The sequence below is a fragment of the Parasteatoda tepidariorum genome, chromosome 3 (assembly GCF_043381705.1).
Source record: "Parasteatoda tepidariorum isolate YZ-2023 chromosome 3, CAS_Ptep_4.0, whole genome shotgun sequence".
Lineage (NCBI taxonomy): Eukaryota > Metazoa > Arthropoda > Arachnida > Araneae > Theridiidae > Parasteatoda > Parasteatoda tepidariorum.
In genome coordinates, this window is record NC_092206.1 from 11,735,627 (window position 1) to 11,762,896 (window position 27,270).

Genomic DNA, 27,270 nt, shown 5'->3' on the forward strand with positions numbered 1-27,270 from the left:
CGTAAAACGTTCTCCATTGATGATAAAATGGGCATAATCAGAAAAATTGAAAATGGATGTAATCAAGCTGATATTTGCAGGAAATATAAACTATCCAAATCTACAGTTTGTAACATGTGGAAAAATAGGCAATTAACAATTTCTTCTCATGAAAGAAAATTTAGATGGCAGAAAAAAGTTGAGAAAAGCAGATCACAAGGATGTTGAAGAAACATTACTGCAGAATTCGAAGAAGCTGCGATCTTCCAGTATCTAGAGATTTGTCGATGAATTTTCAAAGCGATTTTGTGCTCGAATAAGTTTGAAGCTACTTTTATGTGCTCGAATGGTAGGTTACACAGTTTAAAAAGCGGAATAACAGAAATTTAGGAAAAATAATCTGAGAGTCGGGAAGTGTTTCCATATTTGATGTTGAGGATTGCTGATCAGCTAAGAATTACTAATTTTTTTTTGTGCGCTAGACGAAAAGTAATAATAAATAACGCATTTTTGTTACTATATATTATTTTTCAGTCATTTACTTGAATAATGTGTAATAAAAGGGAGGAGTCTGGAACCATTAGTTAAATTCCCTGTGTAACGGATATAGTGAACTCCCGGTTATAGTGAACCAAAATTTCGGTCCCTTGAAGGTTCACTATAGCGGGGTTTGACTGTACATACATATATATACATATACATACATATGCACATATATACATATACACATATACACATATATACATATATATACATATATATATACATATACATATACATACATATACATACATATATATACATATACATACATATACATACATATATATACATATACACACACACACACACACATACATACATGCATACATATATATATATATATATATAAAAGCTTTTTTTAAAAAAATCTTAGATCTTCCCATGTAGCATGATACTTAAATTAAACATAAATTTGGGGGAAATTGGTAAAGTCAATACGCTTTATACGTACAGTCCCTGGCCAAATTATTAGACGTACTATAAGGTTCTATGTAAAATCTTGATTATCATGTGATACTATACAGCTTTATTGTTTCTACGCGATTGAAACCAGTTTGCACTTGTTTACGTTCGTGTATCAATTGGTTAACATTGTCATGCAATACGTTAAAAATAAATACGAATAGAAAGTGTATAAAAATTCTCCTGAATAAAAACCCATGACATGTGTGTTTAAATATAAAAGTATACCATATAAACTAGTGCCAAACATGTAATTATAAAAACTAAATAGTGCGTCTAAAATTTGATCCAATTATTATAATTTACTAATATAATACCTAATATAATAAATATTCTATATTTATATAATATATCGTCTATCCAATCGTCGAATTTACATTACATATCGTCTAATTTAACCAATTGATACACGAGAGTAAACAAGTGCAAACCGGTTTCAGTCTCGTAAAAACACTAAAGCTGTATAGTATCACGTGATAATTAAGATTTTACATAGAATCTTATAGTGCGACTAATAATTTGGCCAGGGATTGTCATTTTTTAGCGATAATTCGACGTTTCAATTTCGCGTAAATTTTACGAATGCTTAGTAAAATTTAAAGGGAAAATACGCGTATTTTTAACGTAAAATTGATGGTTCTCCGCTACCTGGGTTAATGCCGGAAAGAAGGAATGACATCACATAACTCACAGTCGCTTTTATCAGATTTGAAAAGTAATTATTTCACAGTGGCTGTTTGGTTCTTAATAGGGTGATATTTTATTTTAAAAAAAAATTATAAAAATAAAACATAGGAACTCACAAAAATTTTGACAATATTATTGAAAAATTCTGCTCTAAATTTTAAAGCAGTCTTAAAAAAACATTAGTAGAATAGAAACACAAAAGATTTTTTGCCGAAACAATCGCAAAAGAAAAGAACTCTTGGTATAAAGTTTTGCATTTAATTTATTTATGCAGCAATTATTTATGTTTTTCCTCACAAAAGTTTAACAATGTGAGTGAAAAGGCATTCCACTAAGCTTTAGATGAACTTCTTCACAAAAAGACTTACAAAAAAAAATGGCGAACTTCTGAGAACCTCATCAGCTGTAACTTCCCCATTTCTCGAATGCATATTATCATGCGAGGAGACGAGATTCTCATAACTACAAAAGCGAGACGGTGTAAGAAAATAAGAGAGAATTGTAATTAATTTTTATGTAAGTAGCTTCTTTATTGCCGCGAAGATGAAAGTAAGGCTTAGCAACCTGGAACGTCACCCCCACCCCGACTTCCAAGAAACTCTTCAAAAAGCGTTTTTGAATTTTTAACTTTTAAGCTTTATTTTTAACAAAACAAGTTGTTTTGGATAGGAGTGTAATTTTAAAGGAGATCATCATTCTTCTGTAAGCGTTAAATATTTTGAATAGAGAGAGAAACTATCAGGGGATTCTCAAAATTATTTTTTAATGATCCTATAGAGGGGAATTAATCTTTATCACTATTATGGGAATGCTACTGTTTGTATGACAGATTTAAGAAAGCGACATTCAATTTCTAGGTTAACTCTAATTCGTCTCACCTTAATCGAGATAAATCGAGGTTTAAAACAAACACGGCAGACCAAAGAAAAATGCAATAAAACATGTTATGATATGCAATGTCCATCTAAACTATTATTAAACTAGACCATTGTTTTAGTATAAATTTAACTATCTATGATGCTCTTTAAATGCATAAAATATAACGGCATTTTACCGTAGAGCTCGAAAAATTTGCAAATTATTCGCCTCGATTTGATTTTTATGATTGAACCACCAAGCAACGACGACGAGCTCATAGCAACTCAAGCTCAAAGCAACTCAGGCAAACGAGCTCATAGCAAATCAGACTGGCTCATTGATGGCAACTGACAACCAGTCTCCGAAAAGTCCACACATTTGGATTACAACAAAGTATACCACATATTTAAATAACTTAGTCTTACAATTTATTAAACATTATCACTAATAACCAAATTCTGCTTCGTTTACAATTGTAATGGATTACAAATAAATACAGATATGTAATAAATCATTCATAATCGCGATTACAGGTAATTGCAATTAAAAGTAATTATGATCTCTGATTACAACAGACTCGAGAAGAAATTTAATCTGTTACATTTTTCGCTTACAGTAATTAGTTACTCGTAATCATTATTAAGAAGGTTGAACTCCGACCCACCCCAGGGGGGTATACGGAGATAAAAGTAAAATTATTACAATAAAATTTCTCTAAAAACTAAAGTTACAGTAAAATTTCGCCAAATGAACTCGTAATCATTATTACAAATTTTGATTGCGACTAAAATCGTGATTACTATAATCAATTGCAGAATATCAGATCAAATACTTGTAAACATGATTTGCGAACATTCGTAATACTGATTACAACTGTCTTCTTTAATGTCCTACCTGTTCTGACGCAACTGTAATTATAATTACAATAATCACTATTTGATGCCTACAGTTAACAAACGTTTTTAATCCAGCGATTTTTACTTTAATCAGTTCTTAACTTCACATGGTGTATTTGGCGATCACCAAGCTAGGATGTTTCAAAAATCCTCCACGTGCAAATATTGCGGTCACTATCAGACTATTAAACATCTGATGCTTGACTGTCAAAAGTTTGCAACCATTAGGGGAAATAGTTTTGACAGAAGAAGCGACATAAGATCTTGGTGCAGGACTAATAAACAGAGGGAGATTATTAAAGACATCATTAAACGCACCCTGGAGGACGCACTCGCCCCTGATGACATTTTGGATCCTCTCTACACGAACTAAACTCAGTCCCGGTTGTTGGGCTTGCCCGCCTGTTCGCTTCCCGTTATTTTGACAACGTTTTGTTGTTTTATCTATCTCATTCGCTTTTTAATTCTGTTTTAATCTATTATTCACTACATTGGGCTTTTTAATTGGCTTATTTACATTGCCTTTCCTTGCTTTGCAAATTTTAGCGTCGCCTTTTAATTGTATTTTATAATTGTTTGTTTTACCACTTTGCAACTTCACCTCCTTTAGTTTTACATTTGAGATTTTCTTGGCTCCTTACGCCTTGTTCTTCTGTCTTACCTGTTATCAATTTGTCATCGACTGTATTGGTTCTTTGACCTATATTAACTTGGGACCTCCGTTTACCTGTGACCTTTTAATGTTTTCTTATGTTCACTTCAGGTACACGTTTTCTTTAATGGTTCACTTTATGTTTTACTGTTCTTGAATACATCAACAGTTTATACTTTGTGTCCTTTATATCCTGTCACAATGTTAATGATCGCTTTGGTTTAGCGACCTAACTTACTCTGTAATATTACTCGTTTTAATCCTATGTACTGCCTGCACATGATGCATTTTATGTCATACTGTACTTTCCTGCGATGTGTTTTAAAATTTTTCATTTGTGTCTTTGGCTCACTATAAGGGAAGCCCCGTCGGCTTCGGCACTATAAGGCGGGACTCTCAGAGCATTTTAATTATTTTACTGCTGTTGCCATCAGACTCTGTAATGTTTACATAATGTTACTCTGTAATGTTACTTTTTGTATTTTATGTACTTTTCTATTTTTTCTGATTTTAATAAACATTTACCCGTATGCCCTAAATTGGGGCAGGTCGGGGTAAATATTTCATAATTACAATAATCATGATTACGGGGAATCTTGATTACATGTAATTATGACTACAAGTAATCTAAATATACGAATACAAGTAGAAAAAATATTGTACACTAAACATACGATTATATTAAACAGTACAGAAAGTATAATGCATTGTGTAATAATACATTTTGTAAACATTTTCATACGACGAATGTAACTAAACATGGAGCTCTTATTCCGTTGAACCGTGGTTCTATTTCCGATGACGAAGTGAAACTTGTGGAACTTCAGATTAATGAGTACCAGCTGATTGATATATGAACCAGATCGGAGAGCAATGCTGACCACTTTTCCAAAATCATGCGGTTGGTCTTGAAACTATAACGCCAGGGCAATTCACACTGCATCCGAATGCCTTAAACGCGAATCTTTTGAAACTTAAGAACGTAAAACGTAAGATGAACTGCTCACGCATATGCGAATCGCATGTGCGAATTGAGTGCAATGATAATACCATTTTAATCCTCATTACCTTCTTGGCTGACAAGCGGATGCTGCGGGAAGAATTTAGTAGTCGGTGCAGAACTAGATCGGCTTGATATGGCATTTCACTTATTCTAGTTTTATTCACCCAAAATTTATAAGCGTCACAGAGTCATCGTAAGACCTCATTTTCAGTAGATCACTGAAGTCAAACATCACTGAAGGCTGTCAGTGAGCGGATGAATTGCCTCTTTCATCAGACTGCGAACGGACCGTGGGTGCACGGTATCGGTCTGAATTAAACTATGAAGTGCACGATTACGCGAGCAAGTTGTCGAACTACCAAAGCGTGAAAACTTTGAAAACTACAAGTACTTTACTTACGTTGCATGTTGCACTACGTTACTACAGCATGTTGTACAGCATGTACAGCATGTACAGCATGCAGTACGTTACTACAACATGTTGTGTTGCAAAGTAAAGTACTACTACTTGGTAAAAGTAGTACGTCAACGCAAATAGATTGCTACTTCTACGAAATTCAACAATAAAATATTAAACAACAGAAATCAGAAATTTAAAGTCTCTACTTTTTTTCAATGTTGGAAAAGGCAATATAATTCTAACTTGCGAAGAATAATTTAAAAATGCGCTTACGATTCAAAGAATAGAACCGTCTGTAACAGAAGAAATTCCTCAATTGTAAAACTCGCATACAGTTTCAGGCTCCAAAAAACAAAATGAAGTTTTGTGATGCGAACGATGCGTCGACACATGACTTTTGAGATATTCTCATCCACAAATTGAAAATGCAATAAAACTCGCATAAAAATGCAAACCAAGAGGGAATGTCTGACAATGTTTTCTTTATAGCTTATAAAAATTCCTTGAAATATATATGAAAGATATTCTTCTAACTCTTGGCGAGAACATGAAAAATCATCGTGTTAATCCGCTGATAACCGACTCGTGACCCACACACTACAGGGGCAAAAGGGGGTGCTTTAACTGTTGGCATGAAAGGAATTACTGAAAATATTAAGAAGAAATTAAAAGAATAATATGTTTCATACTTTTTCAGACTTATTTCAACTAATCCAAATTCCACTAGATTTTAGAGATTTGAGCTAAATTAGACATTTTTCCCAAATTTACACGATTTTGATGATATATCTTATTCAAAATGTGCTTATGATATTTATTAGTTTTGGTAAATCATTAATTAGTATATTAGTATTAGTCTTAGTAAAACCAGATATGAAATGGTCAAATTTTTATAAGATTTTCAACCAATTCTTTGCAAATTTTTTTTATGATAACGATACAGCTTTCAGTTAATTAGTCAAACGTTTAATTCCTTAGAACTACTAATTATACTCAAACAATTTAAAATGTTTTTCAATTTAAAAGTACTTATTTTAACTTAATGTAAAAGTTTTTATACTGCTTTGAAAACGTTTCATTATTGTTATTAAATTGAATAAGAAAAATTATTATTATAATTATTGTCTATAAAAAGACAAATTGTGATCGTTTTATCGAAAAGAAAATTTTATTTGCATTTCTAATTCTATAGATAAGGCAAAAAATACAACATAAATAAACAAGTTAAATGAACCTAAACTTTGAACTATTCTAAATACTGATCGGTAATTCAAATTCGTAAGCAAAAAAAACTACTAAATTAATCCTTTTTCATATTTCTCTTACATTGGGTTTTGTTATTATAGGTATTAATCTACATTTCTTTCAAAACCTTGCCGAAAATGAAGTAGCAAAAGTATGAGCATCAGGGGTTTGCAAATTAAAATTTCAGAAAAAAATAAATAAAAACAAAAATGTTTTCGAAATCTGACGAAATATCTATCTATTAAGGATGGCGTTTATTAGAATCTATCAAGTAAAGCATGGCTGAAAATTCAGTAGCATTACCAGATAAAATTTGAAGGTGCTTCTAAGAATAGCTTTTCAACCCAGCTTTGTTTCCTGTTGCAATCAAACAGGTTTTGTTTGCTTGACGTTTTAGCTTACGTCACACTAGCAATAGGATCAAATTGCATTGTTCCATTAAAATTTCATGAGAAGGTGGATTTTAGCTGAGCATACAAGACATCGCGGAAAGAAACCTTATAATTATCTAGATTTAAGATTATTTTCACCCTGAGACTAGATTTATTAAAGGATTTTTTTTTCACGCTTGAAAACCCTAAGTCAACCTCGATTTAAGGTTTTTATGTAGAAGGTTGTTTTCCTAGGTTTTGGATTAAGGTAATGTGTGTAGAATAGAGTAGATTGTCACAGAGCTCGTTTAAAGGTTAGAAGGTTTACACGTAATCCGCATAACAAACCTTTATAGGTTTACATTAAAGGGTTTTTGCTGAGTTAAAATAAACCTTATTTTTGTATCTGGGACTTATTCTACGATGTCTTTCTAGGATTTTGAAATTATAAATTAGGAGTTATGGATTAATCTGCACGGATACATGTATGAGCATGTATATTAATTTACAACCTCCGGAAAAATCCTTATTCTGCTTAATGTCTTACTAGGACTCCGAAACTATTAAATTGAGAGTTATGGATTAATCTGCACGGATACATGTATGTACATGTATATTAATTTACAANTGATCTTTTAGATCCATAATGACGTTTTAGATGACGTCACACTAGCGATAGGATCAAATTGCATTGTCCATTAAAATTTCATGACAAGGTGTATTTTAGCTGAGCATACAAGACGTTGCGAAAAGAAACCTTATAATACCTAGATTTAAGATTATTTTCACCCTGAGACTAGATTTATTAAAGGATTTTCTTTTCACGCTTGAAAACCCTAAGTCAACCTCGATTTAAGGTTTTTATGCAGAAGGTTGTTTTCCTAGGTTTTGGATTAAGGTAATGTGCGTAGAATAGAGTAGATTGTCACAGACTCCGTTTAAAGGTTAGAAGGTTTACACGTAATCCGCACAACAGACCTTTTTAGGTTTACATTAAAGGGCTTTTGCTGAGTTAAAATAAACCTTATTTTAGTATCTGGGACTTATTCTACGATGTCTTTCTAGGATTCTGAAAATATAAATTAGGAGTTAGGGATTAATCTGCACGGATACATGCATGTACATGTATATTAATTTACAACCTCCGGAAAAATCCTTATTCTGCTTAATGTCTTACTAGGATTCTGAAATTATTAAATTGAGAGTTATGGATTAATCTGCACGGATAAATGTATGTACATGTATATTAATTTACAACCTCCGGAAAAATCCTTATTCTGCTTAATGTCTTACTAGGATTCTGAAAATATAAATTGAGAGTTATGGATTAATCTGCACCGATACATGTATGTACATGTATATTAATTTACAACCTCCAGAAAGATCCTTATTCTGCTTAATGTCTTACTAGGATTTTGAAATTATTAAATTGAGAGTTATGGATTAATCTGCACGGATAAATGCATGTAAATGTATATTAATTTATAACCTCCGGAAAAAATTTATTCTACTCAATGTCTTACTAGGATTCTGAAACTATTAAATTGAGAGTTATGGATTAATCTGCACGGATAAATGCATGTACATGTATATTAATTTACAACCTCCAGAAAAATCCTTATTCTACTCAATGTCTTACTAGGATTCTGAAACTATTAAATTAAGAGTTACGGATTAATCTGCTGTGCAAAAAGTAATCGTGTGTATTTTTACAGTTCTTCCATCATACGTCAGGCTGAATTATACCATCAACGATGACACGGTTAGATTTGTATGTGAAATAGATGAAGTTCATCCCCTTCCAGACGTGATACTCTACCAAGAAGCTCCTGGGCCAGTTAAAAACAAGACAGTCATCGAAGACATCGAGGAAACTTTCGAACTAGAAGAAGACGGAGCTTACAATCTCAAAGTATATGTTGACATTCCCGAAAGAAACTTGAGCACGAAAAATGGAGACGGATATTTCCACTTTGAGTGCGAGGTTACAATTGATGGCATTAATTATAAAAAAACTGCCGGAATTCCTTTCTTCCCAAGTACGTATGACACCAAAAAATTAGTCAAAAATTAGCAAATAATTAAAAAATAATAATAATATGAAATTTCGCCCCTGGACTTAATAATCAGCCGTATTCAGTTTCAACCTAGAACAATGGACTATGTTTGATTAAATAGCATCCCGCAGGGTACATAATAAGAACAGGAACATAATAAGAACAGAAAACATAAGAATAGGCAAACACCCGGAAATCCTTCTCGAAAAGTTTGGGTTAGAAAGTATAAATTCTTCAGATGGCGCTGCGATTGCTACACTATTTGTTTAACGAATAACAGTAATTTTTTTTCAAAGTATAGTTTGTGCGCATTATTGGAGAAATAAAAATCCGTTGTTAGACGCTAAAACTTCTTTAGTAACATTAAAATGGTATTACCAAATGATGACGTTCTTGCTTAAGATATTTTTTTATAGGGCGTATATTTTGCCAAATCTTTATGTTCGGCAAATCTCACAGGCTGAAGGTACTAAATGTGAATCTTGAGTTATTTTGAAGTGAAAGAAGATTCCAAAGGAAAAAAAATATTTATTATTAAACAGTTGATGAATAATTTAAGAAAGCCTCTCTTTTTGGAAGCAAATTAAAACGCCTAGGGTACAAGCGCTATGACGCTGACAGATTTTTTGTTTTGTTTTTTTTTTTGAAAAATATACAGTTTCGTATGCCAAGATGCAATATGCCACCATTTTCTTAGCAATCAAAAATGTGCCTGTTGATTCTAAGAATGAAAAGCATTTTATTCTATAGGAAATACCAATAAATTAATTATTCCTAATTCGGTTTTATTTATATTTTACTTACACGTAGTTTTCAAATAGAATAAACAAATATGAAGAAAAAAAATTACGTTCTTAATCTCATTAAGTTATCGAAATAAAGTAGTTTGTAAGCTAGAAATACTGTTTCTAAATTCTTAAACATTAAATTCACAATCTCTTTTAGTCTCTAAGCCTAAAAATAAAATAAAATAGATTAATACTTTGTAATACAATACCACAAAAAAATATTTAAAAAGAAAATTTCATTAAGAAATCACGAAGCGGAGAAATTAACTTTTAATAAAATTAACAATTTTAAATACAAAATAATTAGCATTTTTCTCTTAGTCAACAAAACAGGATTTACATGTTCTCTTAAATCAATACTTTTAATTCCACACTTATCCCGTAAGCAATTATGATTTAATTTGCATATAGTTTTTTTTCTTCACTGTAACCGCAACTGAGTTATAATGCCTTAACTGAAGTAGGATGTGTAAAAATGTTATTTGTTAAAGTCAAGTAATGTTATTATCAGTAAAACAAAAAAATGTTAAAAGGAATTAACAATACCGTAAAATTTGATAAACTTAATTGTCATAATGCATACCGGGACTCCATATTAATTGAAAACATGTCACCGCCCCGGGAAAAACTAAATATTTAAAAACGCATATCTTCCTTATCAGCGAAGGAATAAAAAATGGAAGCCATATTTAAATATTTTATATTCCATTAGGTTTCTTTCGTAAGGAAATGGTGTTACGTCGAACGTTAAAAAATACAGTTAACAAGATAATTTCGATTTTATTTCTCTTGTGTGTTTATTTTTGCAAATATTAGCTGACAGAATCAAGTGACATTTTAACTTTTTTTTTTCCAGGTCCCGTTGCGGAGAAGCATGAAGGTAAGTTTCGTCACAAAATTTTCTTTAATGAAGGAAACTTTTTTCGAGATTTCTTTTTTCTTTGAATTGTTTTGCGTGAAGTGGTGTAGAATTTCGTCTTAGTTCTGTTTGAATTTTTAATGTGTTTTTTTAACCTTTAAAAATACTTTTACAGACGTCGAAATTTTCTCTAATATACGAATTAAAGTGACTTGTTTCGTTCACTTTTCAATACGGTGTATAAAATTTTAATAAATAATTTATATTAATGTCGGTGGTTTGTTGAATTTGTTAGACAATGTTTTCTAACAATATTTTATTTTTATCTCTCGTTAATAAAAACGCTATTTCAATCAATTTCTTAATGAAAACTACTCTCGAATTCTATTTTTTTAAATAAAAAATATCCTTTTTAAAAAAAATTTTTCCTTTGTAACTGCGTCTAAATAAAACTTAATATTACTAAAAATTACTTATCAGACAAAAAAATTGACCGACAATTATTGTACTTATCAGACAAAAAAAATAAAAATAATATAAATAAGACTTGGTAAAAAAGTGACTTGCCAATTACTTATTACATGGACATTACTTATTACATTTTTAAGAATTCTTGCCAATGATAAATTGAAAAAAACACACATTAGAATTTGTAATATGTTGTTTAATCGATTAAAAAACAAATCTATTAAAAAATTCTGACGAATCATTATTGAAGAAAGAGTTTTTAAAAACATTAAAAACATCGTTGACAAGGCTCAGGAAGATATAAATTAAAAGCAGATAGTCTTTAGACCAAGTCTTAAGTCTTAATGAAGCAGTCTTACAACTGCAGTTTTATAATAAAATGATCATTTGTTAAAGTTTAATATGCCATTTAGTTAACTTTTCTTACTATATAGAAAAATCTAAAGATGATGCCGCAGTTTGGTATACTTTAGCGTACGTCACAGGTCGTGTTATTCCTACTAAATTTAATTAGTAAACAGCATTTTCTGCGAACCTGATTTCTAGCAACAAGTAAAAGCATCAAACGAAGTGTCTTGTTTATAAGTCGCTACTCGCCAGGTTGGAATTGTATTAGTCTAGTTCCTTTGGAAATAATTTATATTGTTGTTTTACCGAAGTTTATGAATTTAGTAANATATATCGTCTAATGTATCCAATCGTCTAATTTATATTATATATCGTCTAATGTATCCAATCGTCTAATTTATATTATATATCGTCTAATGTATCCAATCGTCTAATTTATATTATATATCGTCTAATGTATCCAATCGTCTAATTTATATTATATATCGTCTAATGTATCCAATCGTCTAATTTATATTATATATCGTCTAATGTATCCAATCGTCTAATTTATATTATATATCGTCTAATGTATCCAATCGTCTAATTTATATTATATATCGTCTAATGTATCCAATCGTCTAATTTATATTATATATCGTCTAATGTATCCAATCGTCTAATTTATATTATATATCGTCTAATGTATCCAATCGTCTAATTTATATTATATATCGTCTAATGTATCCAATCGTCTAATTTATATTATATATCGTCTAATGTATCCAATCGTCTAATTTATATTATATATCGTCTAATGTATCCAATCGTCTAATTTATATTATATATCGTCTAATGTATCCAATCGTCTAATTTATATTATATATCGTCTAATGTATCCAATCGTCTAATTTATATTATATATCGTCTAATGTATCCAATCGTCTAATTTATATTATATATCGTCTAATGTATCCAATCGTCTAATTTATATTATATATCGTCTAATGTATCCAATCGTCTAATTTATATTATATATCGTCTAATGTATCCAATCGTCTAATTTATATTATATATCGTCTAATGTATCCAATCGTCTAATTTATATTATATATCGTCTAATGTATCCAATCGTCTAATTTATATTATATATCGTCTAATGTATCCAATCGTCTAATTTATATTATATATCGTCTAATGTATCCAATCGTCTAATTTATATTATATATCGTCTAATGTATCCAATCGTCTAATTTATATTATATATCGTCTAATGTATCCAATCGTCTAATTTATATTATATATCGTCTAATGTATCCAATCGTCTAATTTATATTATATATCGTCTAATGTATCCAATCGTCTAATTTATATTATATATCGTCTAATGTATCCAATCGTCTAATTTATATTATATATCGTCTAATGTATCCAATCGTCTAATTTATATTATATATCGTCTAATGTATCCAATCGTCTAATTTATATTATATATCGTCTAATGTATCCAATCGTCTAATTTATATTATATATCGTCTAATGTATCCAATCGTCTAATTTATATTATATATCGTCTAATGTATCCAATCGTCTAATTTATATTATATATCGTCTAATGTATCCAATCGTCTAATTTATATTATATATCGTCTAATGTATCCAATCGTCTAATTTATATTATATATCGTCTAATGTATCCAATCGTCTAATTTATATTATATATCGTCTAATGTATCCAATCGTCTAATTTATATTATATATCGTCTAATGTATCCAATCGTCTAATTTATATTATATATCGTCTAATGTATCCAATCGTCTAATTTATATTATATATCGTCTAATGTATCCAATCGTCTAATTTATATTATATATCGTCTAATGTATCCAATCGTCTAATTTATATTATATATCGTCTAATGTATCCAATCGTCTAATTTATATTATATATCGTCTAATGTATCCAATCGTCTAATTTATATTATATATCGTCTAATGTATCCAATCGTCTAATTTATATTATATATCGTCTAATGTATCCAATCGTCTAATTTATATTATATATCGTCTAATGTATCCAATCGTCTAATTTATATTATATATCGTCTAATGTATCCAATCGTCTAATTTATATTATATATCGTCTAATGTATCCAATCGTCTAATTTATATTATATATCGTCTAATGTATCCAATCGTCTAATTTATATTATATATCGTCTAATGTATCCAATCGTCTAATTTATATTATATATCGTCTAATGTATCCAATCGTCTAATTTATATTATATATCGTCTAATGTATCCAATCGTCTAATTTATATTATATATCGTCTAATGTATCCAATCGTCTAATTTATATTATATATCGTCTAATGTATCCAATCGTCTAATTTATATTATATATCGTCTAATGTATCCAATCGTCTAATTTATATTATATATCGTCTAATGTATCCAATCGTCTAATTTATATTATATATCGTCTAATGTATCCAATCGTCTAATTTATATTATATATCGTCTAATGTATCCAATCGTCTAATTTATATTATATATCGTCTAATGTATCCAATCGTCTAATTTATATTATATATCGTCTAATGTATCCAATCGTCTAATTTATATTATATATCGTCTAATGTATCCAATCGTCTAATTTATATTATATATCGTCTAATGTATCCAATCGTCTAATTTATATTATATATCGTCTAATGTATCCAATCGTCTAATTTATATTATATATCGTCTAATGTATCCAATCGTCTAATTTATATTATATATCGTCTAATGTATCCAATCGTCTAATTTATATTATATATCGTCTAATGTATCCAATCGTCTAATTTATATTATATATCGTCTAATGTATCCAATCGTCTAATTTATATTATATATCGTCTAATGTATCCAATCGTCTAATTTATATTATATATCGTCTAATGTATCCAATCGTCTAATTTATATTATATATCGTCTAATGTATCCAATCGTCTAATTTATATTATATATCGTCTAATGTATCCAATCGTCTAATTTATATTATATATCGTCTAATGTATCCAATCGTCTAATTTATATTATATATCGTCTAATGTATCCAATCGTCTAATTTATATTATATATCGTCTAATGTATCCAATCGTCTAATTTATATTATATATCGTCTAATGTATCCAATCGTCTAATTTATATTATATATCGTCTAATGTATCCAATCGTCTAATTTATATTATATATCGTCTAATGTATCCAATCGTCTAATTTATATTATATATCGTCTAATGTATCCAATCGTCTAATTTATATTATATATCGTCTAATGTATCCAATCGTCTAATTTATATTATATATCGTCTAATGTATCCAATCGTCTAATTTATATTATATATCGTCTAATGTATCCAATCGTCTAATTTATATTATATATCGTCTAATGTATCCAATCGTCTAATTTATATTATATATCGTCTAATGTATCCAATCGTCTAATTTATATTATATATCGTCTAATGTATCCAATCGTCTAATTTATATTATATATCGTCTAATGTATCCAATCGTCTAATTTATATTATATATCGTCTAATGTATCCAATCGTCTAATTTATATTATATATCGTCTAATGTATCCAATCGTCTAATTTATATTATATATCGTCTAATGTATCCAATCGTCTAATTTATATTATATATCGTCTAATGTATCCAATCGTCTAATTTATATTATATATCGTCTAATGTATCCAATCGTCTAATTTATATTATATATCGTCTAATGTATCCAATCGTCTAATTTATATTATATATCGTCTAATGTATCCAATCGTCTAATTTATATTATATATCGTCTAATGTATCCAATCGTCTAATTTATATTATATATCGTCTAATGTATCCAATCGTCTAATTTATATTATATATCGTCTAATGTATCCAATCGTCTAATTTATATTATATATCGTCTAATGTATCCAATCGTCTAATTTATATTATATATCGTCTAATGTATCCAATCGTCTAATTTATATTATATATCGTCTAATGTATCCAATCGTCTAATTTATATTATATATCGTCTAATGTATCCAATCGTCTAATTTATATTATATATCGTCTAATGTATCCAATCGTCTAATTTATATTATATATCGTCTAATGTATCCAATCGTCTAATTTATATTATATATCGTCTAATGTATCCAATCGTCTAATTTATATTATATATCGTCTAATGTATCCAATCGTCTAATTTATATTATATATCGTCTAATGTATCCAATCGTCTAATTTATATTATATATCGTCTAATGTATCCAATCGTCTAATTTATATTATATATCGTCTAATGTATCCAATCGTCTAATTTATATTATATATCGTCTAATGTATCCAATCGTCTAATTTATATTATATATCGTCTAATGTATCCAATCGTCTAATTTATATTATATATCGTCTAATTGATACACGAACGTAAACAAGTGCAAGCCAGTTTCAGTCACATAAAACAATAAAGTTATATAGTATCACCAGATAATTAAGATTTTAAATAAAATCTTATAAGGAGTCTAATAGTTTGGGCAGGAACTGTACATTAAGAGAAGCACATTCTGAGTCTTTATATACAAAACTAAAAATAATATTCCATCGTATGAATTTTTGAGTAAAAAATGAGGACCCCGTAGAAGCATCATAAGCTACGAACTACTCTAGTTTATGAAATTCTTCGAAAACCTTTTTCAAACTAGTTTCTTTTCTATAAAAAGAGCTTTTTAACGAGACCCCTTTTCAGTCAAGTAGATTTTAGGAAAAACAAACTTTTTTTTTGCTTCAACGAAAACCAAATTATTCCGTTATCAACTATTTATTTAAGTTTTTCAAAGTGACGAGATGTTTGAAACATATGTTATATTTTTACAAGAAAAATAGATAGTTAAACCACATATTGAAATTTAAATTCTTCCGTGTTTTTAAAAAATATTCATCCACTTTCCGTAACGAGCAAATCAGTTCAAACTTATAATAAGTCTAAAAAGATTAAATATTTAAAATAAGGTACTTACCCTGAAGATTTGAATTTATCATTTTCTGCATTAAAAGAATACTACATTTTATTTACGCTAAATTATACGAATATTTATTTACTGTTATCTATACACATGCCGGATTAAGTGTTCTTGACAAAGTACGGTTAATAAGCTCTTTCCAAGTTAAGGAACAGACAGCGAAGTTATTTTATATTTTATTTTATAACCGTTGTTGAACAGCCGATCCAATTTTGGGTTTACGACTTCGAATGTTCAACTCCGTAGCCTTGTAATTTTGAACCAATTCGGAAGACAAGGAAATTCCTGGATCAGTAGGGAACATGTTATGGGAACATGGAGGACTTTATGAAGCGACAGATTTAACGTGCATCAGTCACCATTTACTACACGGGGAGTCTTCAGCCGGTGGGGATCGAACCCATGACCTCTTGGACGTGGGCCCAGAGCCCTACCAACCAAAAACTCGATGCATTCACGATTGCGAGGCAATTCGAACCCACTGCTGTACAGAGCATATGGAGAAATGGCAAGATTTCTCGGCAAGAAGGCCCCAATCAAGATTAGTTGTAAAATGATTTTAAAAAATAACGCGAAAAAAGCAAACACGCATTCACTAAGGATTTGTTCATCTAGTTTTAAAGAATCACTGCATCCTAACAATTATTGATGTTTTACAAAGGGCACTGGGTTCATGTCCAAGAGGTCGTGGCTTCGATCCCGGCCAGCCGAAGTTGTTGTTGTTGTAGTTCCTTTACGTCGCACTAGAGCTGCTTAATGGGCTATTGGCGACGGTCTGGGAAACATCCCTGAGGATGATTCGAAGACATGCCATCACGATTTTGATCCTCTGCAGAGGGGATGGCACCCCCGCTTCGGTAGCCCGACAACCTGCAGGCGAAGTCGAGCACTTTACGGTAGCACAGTTTAACGAGGACTAATACCGCACACCCTTGGTCCCTACGCAGACTGATCCAAGTGGTCACCCACCCGCACACAGCCAGTGATGCTTGACTTCTGTGATCTGCTGGGAACAGTGTCTTAACGATGAGTCCACTGTGGCACATCGCATGTTGTATAGAATAAATTAAATACATTGCTGACATTAGGATTAATAGAAGTTGTAGTACTAAATTTCTGTTGCAATCGAGCTGGTCAATGAACTATTTTTATTTTACTACCGTCTTCGTACAGCAAACCCAATTTTAAGTTTACAACTACCAATGTACTCCGTAACCTTGTAATTTTGAGCCCAATTCAAAAGACAAGGAAACGCATGGATCAAGTCTGTTGACAAACTGTTTTCATGGAGGGCTTTCTGAGTAAAAAAATTGAAAATCTGTCTTCGTGGAAGACTTTTCGACGTAACTAGCCCGAATTAGCGTTACATGGTGGGGAAAACCTCAAAACCCTCCCACGGTTAGCCTTGACTGTAAGGGAAAACAAACGCATCATCCGTCTACCACTGAGGATATTTTAGGTCAGCACTGTGGTTGGAGTGAACTGGGTTCGGAATTCGTATTGACCGGCCATCGCTGGGATTCGGTCACTTTATTGGTCACTTTATTGGATAGTAAATGAACTCTTGACGACAATCTTGAAAAATGATTTAAGACATGCTATCATTATTTTCATCCTCTGCAAAGGGGATGGCTCCCCACTTTGGTAACCCGACAACCTTCTCTCAAAGTCGAGCACATTTCGGTACAACAGCTTAATCGATACCGAGCGTCCTCGTACTGTTTGCAGATTGATCAAAGTATTTATCCACCCTCTCACTGACCGCTGCCAGTGATGCTTGAGAACCAAACTACTTATGATAAGTCATCAGTAAGACTCGCTTATTTTATTTTATAATCGTCGTTGAACAGCCGTCCCAATTTCGGATTTACGTCTACTAATGTTAAACTCCGTAGCCCTGTAATTTTGAACCCAATCCAGAAGACCGGGAAACTGCTGGATCAGTGCCCCTAAAGTTATGATTTGTTGTGGGAACATGGAAGACTTTATGACCCTGGAGATTTAACGTGCATCAGTCAACATTTACTATTCGGAGAGTCTTCGGCCGGTTGGGATCGAAACCATGACTTCTTGAAAATTGGCCCAGTGCCCTACCAAAAGGCTATCCCGGCCATTAAGACTCGCTTATTTTAGGAGAGTATTGTTCTGCAATCAGTTGCAAAGAAATCGCATTTTAGTCGCATAGAATACGTTGAACTTTATGATTAGCTCTGGCCAGGTGGCAGAGGGGTCAGTGTGCCTGGCTGCGAAGCCAATGGTTGCAGATTCGAATCCCGTTCAGCGTAAGGATGTTCTTCACGCTGTGTTGTTGCGTGATATGTGAATATAGCCCACCCTATGAACGGGAGTCTGTGGCAGTGTAGCGTGGGTAATGCTGCTCGCCTCCGTTACTTAGGTTTACTGGTGCCTACCGAATAATGTTATATGAGCAGCACTTCCAACATCTTCAGGGGCAATGAACGAGAATTCAGTGCCTAATGTTAAAAGCGATGAACTAGATCATTTATTTTCCTGGAATTTGAAAACGATAATAAATTACAAAACAATGNATCCAGGGTTACGGCGGGATTCGAACCCGCTACCTCCACGCTTAACAGAGCATTTGGACCGGCGATACCGCTCGGCCAGGGAGGCCCCAACATCTTCAGGGGCAATGAACGAGAATTCAGTGCCTAATGTTAAAAGCGAAGAACTAGATCATTTATTTTCCTGGAATTTGAAAACGATAACAAATTACAAAACAATGGGTGATCTAGTTGCGCCTCCGTTATTGTTATATTTTTTAATTGATCTAGTTACGCCACCGATGTTTTTCAGTTTGATTTGTTCTTGAGTATGATTTCTTTTGTTAGTAAAACTGTTACGTTTAAGATTATTAAAATCCTTTTAACGTTAGTATTGGTAGTTTTTTCAAACAGAGTTGTGTTTTAATTAAGTTTCTAGTTCTTGCTTTAATATTTCAGTTGTGTTTTTAATTAGTTCTAGTTCGTGTTTTAACACCTAACGTTAAAAAAAATAATAAAATTTTAATAAAAATTTATACTTAACATTGCTGAAATTAAGTGTATTTAATGTTCTAAAATAAATTTATATTCTTTTTTTCAGACGTAAAAGATATGAAAATATTGGAAGAAACCTAATAAACTTTTGTATGCCAAAACGGTGCCTATAAAGACTAAAGAAAATAAAGAAACCATCAAAAGATTATAAGATGCTGTGCATTTTATGGATCTTACAGCCAGAACATATTTCGTGTGTGACAATTTTTTTGATAAACAAAGCAACATAAAAAAAATGATTTTCCTACTTTTATAACATTTTAAGTTATATATTATATTCGCATTGTCTCAATCTAATTTGATGAATGAGCAACAATTATTGTAGTCTGCGCAAATTGCAGTTAACTCATTAGTTTTCAATTTCTAAAATGTTTAAGCAACACACAATGAGAACACAAAATATTTTATTACAGTCAAATTCTGCTATAGTGAACACGGTTTATAGAGAACTCCCGGATATAGTGAACAAAACGTTCATACCCGTGCCTTGCTATACACATATAATGTTATTTTTTGCGGATATAGTGAACCAAAAAAGAGGGGAAGTTGGATATTATGAACTTTTTTCTGTCTTCGACTGGTTTTTTTCTTCATTTCTGGTAATTTTGAAATTTTTACATATACCGATTTTCAAAACCAACTATAGAGTGGAATGTAGCCATAAGCATATTTTCTTATTCGTTTCTTTTATCTCAATGTCCCATCCCTAAATTTTTTGTACGCAAGACGAAGTGTCAGGGCTCGAAAAAACTCAGAAATTTTACCCGTCCCCGAGGACGGCTTGTCCAACAATGTACCCGTCCTCTTTTGAAACTAACCCGTAGCTTCTAAATAAATAAATATATAATTTTCTCTTATTTATTACTAACATTTATATAAATTGCACAATGAATTAGTAGTTACTAGGATTACAAATACTATGATTACATTATACAGTAATAAAAGAAATACTAGGTTACTAATAGCAAAACCTAGTATTTCTTTTATGAAATAATTTAAATGACAAAAGTCAAGTTATCTGGGATGTCAATTTATTCGAGGATACTGCGTTTTTTAAATGAATCAAATATGACGTTTGCCAGTTCCACAATCAAGTCAATGATTTACAGAGGCTTCTGCACAGAAATCTGAAAGGGATTTTCCATTTAGGTAGATGTTCATAATTGCGTTTAACGCTTCTTGTTTAAGACCAGTACGTAATGTGTTTTTTTGTAAGATCATTGCTGAAAAGCCTCTTTCAACCGCTGCAGTGCTTCCAGACAGAGAAAACATTAATTCCACAATGCTGTATTTCTAGATTAGAGGGTCATTTTAGAAGTGAGGAGCTAGAATCTTGTAAAGGCCTGGTTTCTTAGAACAGGACGCCGTCAGCTGGAAATCAGCGCTAACCTCTGATTGGTCCATTTATGAGTTTGATAGTATACGTCATCGAACGCTCATCTTGAACTACAATTGCCGTCCAACTCAACTGCAGTTGGATTACAACGTGACGTTAACCACAGAAGCAATGGCGGACAACATCCAACAGCACATTGAAATCAGCCAAGATTTTGATTTTGACATTAAACATAGCTTCTTCATTAAACATAGCACTCTTCATTTAGCTCAGCTATAATGTGTTTTTTCTTGGACAAAGTCATTATTTGTTCTCAGAAACACTGGTCGACAATAACAAAATCAATACAAATTCAAAATAAATATTTGTTTACGTTATTAACGCATGCGCAATGAGAGATAATGTCTGCGTTGGACCAACTGCTCACGCTGAGCTAACAAAAAAGTATTTTTTTGGCGTCAGCTCTACGTCAACTTTCCGCTGACGCCCAAATAAAGCGCTAGTTCTAAGAAACCAGGCTTTGAGTTAAAAACCAGTATTTTGTTGGCGTGAGCGGGACGTTGACGTCCCGCTGACGCCCAGATAAGGCGCTTGTCCTAAGAAACCAGACCTTAAGATAACAAAAATTGAAAGTGTATCACGAACAGTAGCGGAAAATGGCCGTCCGCGCGGACGTTGGATTCGAGAAATTTGTTGTCCGCGAGGAATTTTTGACCGCCGAGGACGGGCGGACGGGTGGTTTTTCGAGCCCTGCGAAGTGTAATAAAATTTAAGACATTTTTTGTTACTACATAATGTTTTTTAGTCATTTTCGTATTTCATTTAGTTTGTCATTTATTAAAATAATAAAAGGGAAGAGTTCAGAACCGTTAATTAAAATTGTTTGCAGAATGGATGTAGTGTACTCCCGGTTATAGTGAACCGAAATTTCGGTCCCTTGAAGGTTCACTATAGCGAAGTTTGACTGTATATTTAATTACCGTGGACTCGATTAGAATAGACATTTCAATGTCAATGAATATTTATAGTTAGAAAATAAAATGAAAGTTCGAATATCTCCCGTTAATGTAATACCAGTTTTAGAAGCTCACGAAAAAGATATAAAAATCTTATGAATATTGTACATAATTGGATTTTCAATACTCGTGTCATTTTATTACTCATAAAATAACCCCTATGGCAATTGCACTTACAATCCTTCTCTTTTGATTCATTTAATAAGTATTATTTCATGAACAAAAGATATTAAAATAAATTTAATATGGAATTTCATCTTTTCATAGTTTTATCTGACAGAAAAAAAAAACTATTTTGATGCTTTTAATTCTACCTTACTGAGAATGATATCGATAATATTTCGTTAGACTTTGTAACTTTTTTCCCATTTATTTATAAATTTGCTTCTTTTGATGTGTATACTTTTTTTATAGTTATTTTACACCACGTTTCTAAAAACAGTGTGGAATCCTTTTAATTCGAACATTTGAAAATTGAAAATGTTTTGAACTTACAATTTTTTTCCTAACATTTTCCATTCATCGCAATATTAACATTTTATTATATGACAGTTTTTTTTCTCCTTTAAACAGAATTTTATCGCAGCCTGTCTTTTTAATTAGAGATGCATTGTCTAAAAATGTTTGTTGAAACATTCGATTTTCATATGTGCACTTAACATGATTCTAAGTTGTACCATATTGTCATATTTTTTTAAATTTAACAACACCATACCATGGTTCAAGTTGAACATCATAATAATGTTGCAATGAATTTTCACTGTACTATGGTCCATGATATTGATATTATGATTCAAGAGCAAAAGGATTTTTCTGAAGAAAAAAAAAAGATCTTTGAGAATTTCATATTAAGAAAAAACGCAAGAAAAAATAACCACAACGACCATGGAATCTGGCGTTTGTAACAGGAGTGCTGCTGACTGTGAAACGACGTCTAACTTTAAGTGAACAGGATGTAACTTTTTGAATTCTCTAAAGGTTGAAATGGTTGCAATCAAGAGAGAAAGAGAACAATGATGAAACTAGTATGTCTTAAATGTCATCCCATCAATATTGTTATGGTACATAGCGTTTCCTAAAAATCCTCACAAACCCTGGCCAAATTATTAGACGCGCTATAAGATTCTATGTAAAATCTTAATTATCAGGTGATACTATAGGACGGTTCAGCCTATAGTATCACCGTCCTATAGGCTGAACAGTCGCCTATAGGACGGTTCAGCCTATAGGAGGATTCGCCCCCAGCTCGCTGGCGCTTTCGCAGCTCATTGGATACGTTCTTAACGTCTAGCTTTTGTATACTTTTTTGAACACTGAAGTTCCGAAAACTTTTCACTGTAGAAAATTCTAAACCTGTGCATTTCAATATTAATTTGAAATTGAAAACAGTTTGCATGTTTTTCTTAATCACACTATTCTAAATTTCAGTTGTTGAGAAAAGTAACTGTTGTAAGTTTTGTTTTAAAGTCTTTCCCACCAGAGGGCTAAAACCATGTGTTGTAAAATGATATGAAATAGTACTGAAAGCCGGATGTAAAGCATCGGCTTCGATGAAGATTATTTTGTGAGAATTTTTTTGATAATTCGGTGAGAATTCACCTGATTAGACATATGATGCTCACTACGTGCTCTTGTGCGCCGAATCCTATCAATTAAAAATTAAAACTGTTGCCAACGCGAGAAAAGAAATATCATCGGTTTTATTGATACATACGTATTAGCGTTTTATATAATATAAATTTATTATATCAGGTATTATATTAGCATATTATTATAATCTGACCAAATTATTATTATAATTTGACCAAATTCAACGACTGAATAAATTAGACGATATATTATATAAATATAGAATATTTATTATATCAGGTTTTACATTAGTATATTATAAGAATTTGACGTACGTGTATCAATTGGTTAACATTGTTATGGAATACGTTAAAATTAATACAAATAGGAAGTATATAAAAAATCTCCTGCATAAAAACCCATTACATGTATGTTTAAATATAAAAGCATTACACATAAACTCGTGCAAAACATGCAATTATTAAAACACTACAGTACGTCTAATAATTTGGTCTAATTATTATAATATACAAACCTCGGAGAAGAAAGTTACTCCACATTAACCTACAGAGAATTATATAAAGACGATTTTCTTATTTATTAAATAGCTAATTATTATTTTTCAATAATTTTCGTTGCATTGAAATATCTTCTATAGATTTTAGTTACCAAATTTTAAATTCGTAAATATTTTTTTTTCTAAGTTAAAGCTTTAAAAATACGAACAAAATTTTAGCTGTAAAGTTATCTTTTAAATATTTTTTTTTCTTTATTAATCAATGTCCTTTAAGTTTAAGTAATAAAAATATTAAAATTAATTTATGTATCAAAATTAATTTATTATAAAATTAATTAAATAATAAAAATTAATTAAATAATAAAATGATAAAGATGGTAACCCGATTCAATCGAGTTCATTTCGATAAATAAAATAAAAAAGTACTGAATTTTAGTAACTGAATAAATTGCATTCCCCATAAAAATGTAGTAAACATATTTGTCCAAATGTACTTAAACTTACATTAAAGATACATTAAATCAGAAAATTTTTATATGAATTATACGTTGCTGTATTATAGAAAATATTGATTGTTATTACTATGTGTGACATCTGAACTCTTATATTTTATCCGAAGTAGCTAGCATACGGCTATTATGTTAAATAATGCTTGTTCAAGTTTTAATATTTTGAAAATGTATAAATAAAAGAATTTTAAAATACAGTTTTGGGGTCGGACATTTTTCATTAACTCAAAATGAAACTTTTTGAAAAGTCTAAAGAAACATTACAAAGTTGAACCTTTACAATATGCCTGAACTTGAAAAATTCTGGCGAGATATTATGTAATGATATAGATATGTTATTGTTTCTAATGCCACTTTTTAATATTTTATATCCGTCGTTGAACAACCGACCCAGCTTTTGGGTTTACGACTACTAATGTTCAACTCCGTAGCCAGAAGACAAAGAAACTCCTGGATCAGTACCTCCAGAGGTATTGATTTGTTATGGGAGCATGGAGGACTTAGAGATTCGGCAGATTTAACGTGCATCAGTCACCATTTACTACACGGAGATTTCGGCCAGCGAGGATCGAACCCACGAACTCTTGGACATGGGTCCAGTGCCCTACCAACCGGGCTATCCCGGGCTCTAATGTCACTTCCAATACCAGCAAGCCTGCTTGGTGAAACAAAGCGAATTTAAGGCAGAGGGTGCGTTTCTTGTTTTCCAATGATGAATTCCAAGAATACAACTTCAGTCACACACACGTCACAGCCCGTTTATAAGGTTGACCCATTCATGTATCCACAGATCGTTATTTTGACCTGAACCAGAGAACGATCAATCTCCAATTCAGTACCTCCAGAGGTAAGATTTGTTATGGAAACATGGAGTACTTTCTGGTTTTAACTTGTTTTATCTTAAGAACACATTGAAGCAAATTAACATTCTACAATCATTTTTATACTGAGTGTATATTCTACTATTATACATTCTACTACATCTATATATTCTGTGACCTACACCGTTATTGGAAAGCGGTATAAAGTACTTTTGCGCAACCATGTCTTTCCGGCACTTCAGCAACGTCAGTGTATTATTCATGCAAGATTGAGCTCCTCCGCACATTGTTACTCCAGTGAAGCAGCTGCTGAGTTCGATAGGATTATAAGCCGCCATTTTATGACAACGTGGCCGCTTTGTTTCCCCGACTTAATCCGGTGTGGTTTTTGGCTTTGGGGGTGCCTGAAGAATGTTGTTTACACTGGGAAAATTGAGAATGTGTAGTTTTTCTAAGCTAAGAACTCCTCCCGCCACAAAGTCTGAGGCGGTCTAGTACTGTGGAAACAAGAATGGTGCATTTTAGGGAGGGCAGCTTTACTCTAGGACTAACATAATAGACGAAAGAAAGAGATTCCCTTTCTCCAGACGACTCGAGGCGAAACCACTCCAAAGCAATGACCCCGGCATTATCACTGCTGTGTAAAGCCCTGAACTATATTGTTTCTTCGCTAACAACATTCCTGTGTGTAACGAATCCATTTTTGGTCTTTAACCTTACATTACCCTAACGTCGTCATCTATGGGCAGATTTTGGAACTATTTTTCTCTTCTCCAAACAAAATTCCACAGCCTCGTGACTGTGCTGCTAAAATATCAGGTCATTCTGACGAGCAGTTTAAAAATTATCGATTTTTGAAATCGAAACTTTAATTATAATCACCCTGATCATACGAAGCACAAAAAAAAAAAATACCGGAGCTTGTTCCGAAATAAAAATGAAAATTGCGCGTTTTGGGATAAAAAAAATAATAATATTTTTAAAAAAATCTTGGCGTACTTCTAGTCATATGGATCATGTTTTCAATACAAATGTAAACAATAACAATCTCGAGCTCCATACCTGCTCTAGCTCCGGTTAGAAAGTTTGCAACTGCTTACTACGGCTTATTCTGCGAGGTGATATTTTCAAACGAAAAATTTTGTTTTCAATAAAAGAAATAAATTCGATAATTTCTGAGCTCAAATATGCCGTACTTCATAAGATATTAATGTTATTAAGTAATTCTGGTGAGTTTGAAGTGAAAATTTGTTTTAGTTATTTATAAGATATATTGTTTAAAAAAAGATGACATGGTTGCTAGATTTTGAATAACTCGCTTTCTTGGCTGTCCTGATTTGGCCTCTTTCCATTTGTTTATTATTTGTTGCAAGCTGTGCACCATCTTACGTTAGTGTTAGCAACTTTAGCATTGTAAACACAAGTACTGTTAGCATTATAAACACAGGTAATATGTAATCAATTACCACGATTGCAAAGATTCTCAAAACACAATGATAACGTTGTGATCCAAGTGACCTTAAAATACACCTGTAACAGTAACCTGGAAGTATAGGCGGTACGGAGCTTGCAGCGTTCCCAAGTGCAGAAAACACCATCCATATGGGCATTTTTAGAGAATATGATGACCAAATTTTAATACGAAAAGGGTTTAAAATAAACACGCTTTTCAAAAATTCGCAGTTCTGGGCTCTCTGCGCTAGAAATTACATGTTTATTGCCAGTTTAAAATAATATGACACCCACATATTAGCATGAAACCAGTTATACAAGGAA

At 31.6% G+C, this 27,270-nt stretch overlaps 1 protein-coding gene across 2 annotated transcripts in view; it reads left to right on the forward strand.

Annotated features, from left to right (window-relative positions):
• LOC107449367 (uncharacterized) overlaps positions 1 to 24,870 on the forward strand; it is a 72,833-nt gene extending 47,963 nt beyond the window's left edge. The window contains exons 3-5 of one of the 2 annotated variants that reach the window (XM_043047497.2): positions 8,812 to 9,135; positions 10,798 to 10,904; positions 19,773 to 24,870. In XM_043047497.2, coding sequence (XP_042903431.1) covers positions 8,812 to 9,135; positions 10,798 to 10,886 — 413 coding nt within the window. In that variant the 3' untranslated portion in view covers positions 10,887 to 10,904; positions 19,773 to 24,870. The remainder of the gene's footprint in view (positions 1 to 8,811; positions 9,136 to 10,797; positions 10,905 to 19,772) is intronic. The other variant, XM_071178322.1, reaches the window with a different exon arrangement.
• Positions 24,871 to 27,270: the final 2,400 nt, after the last annotated feature.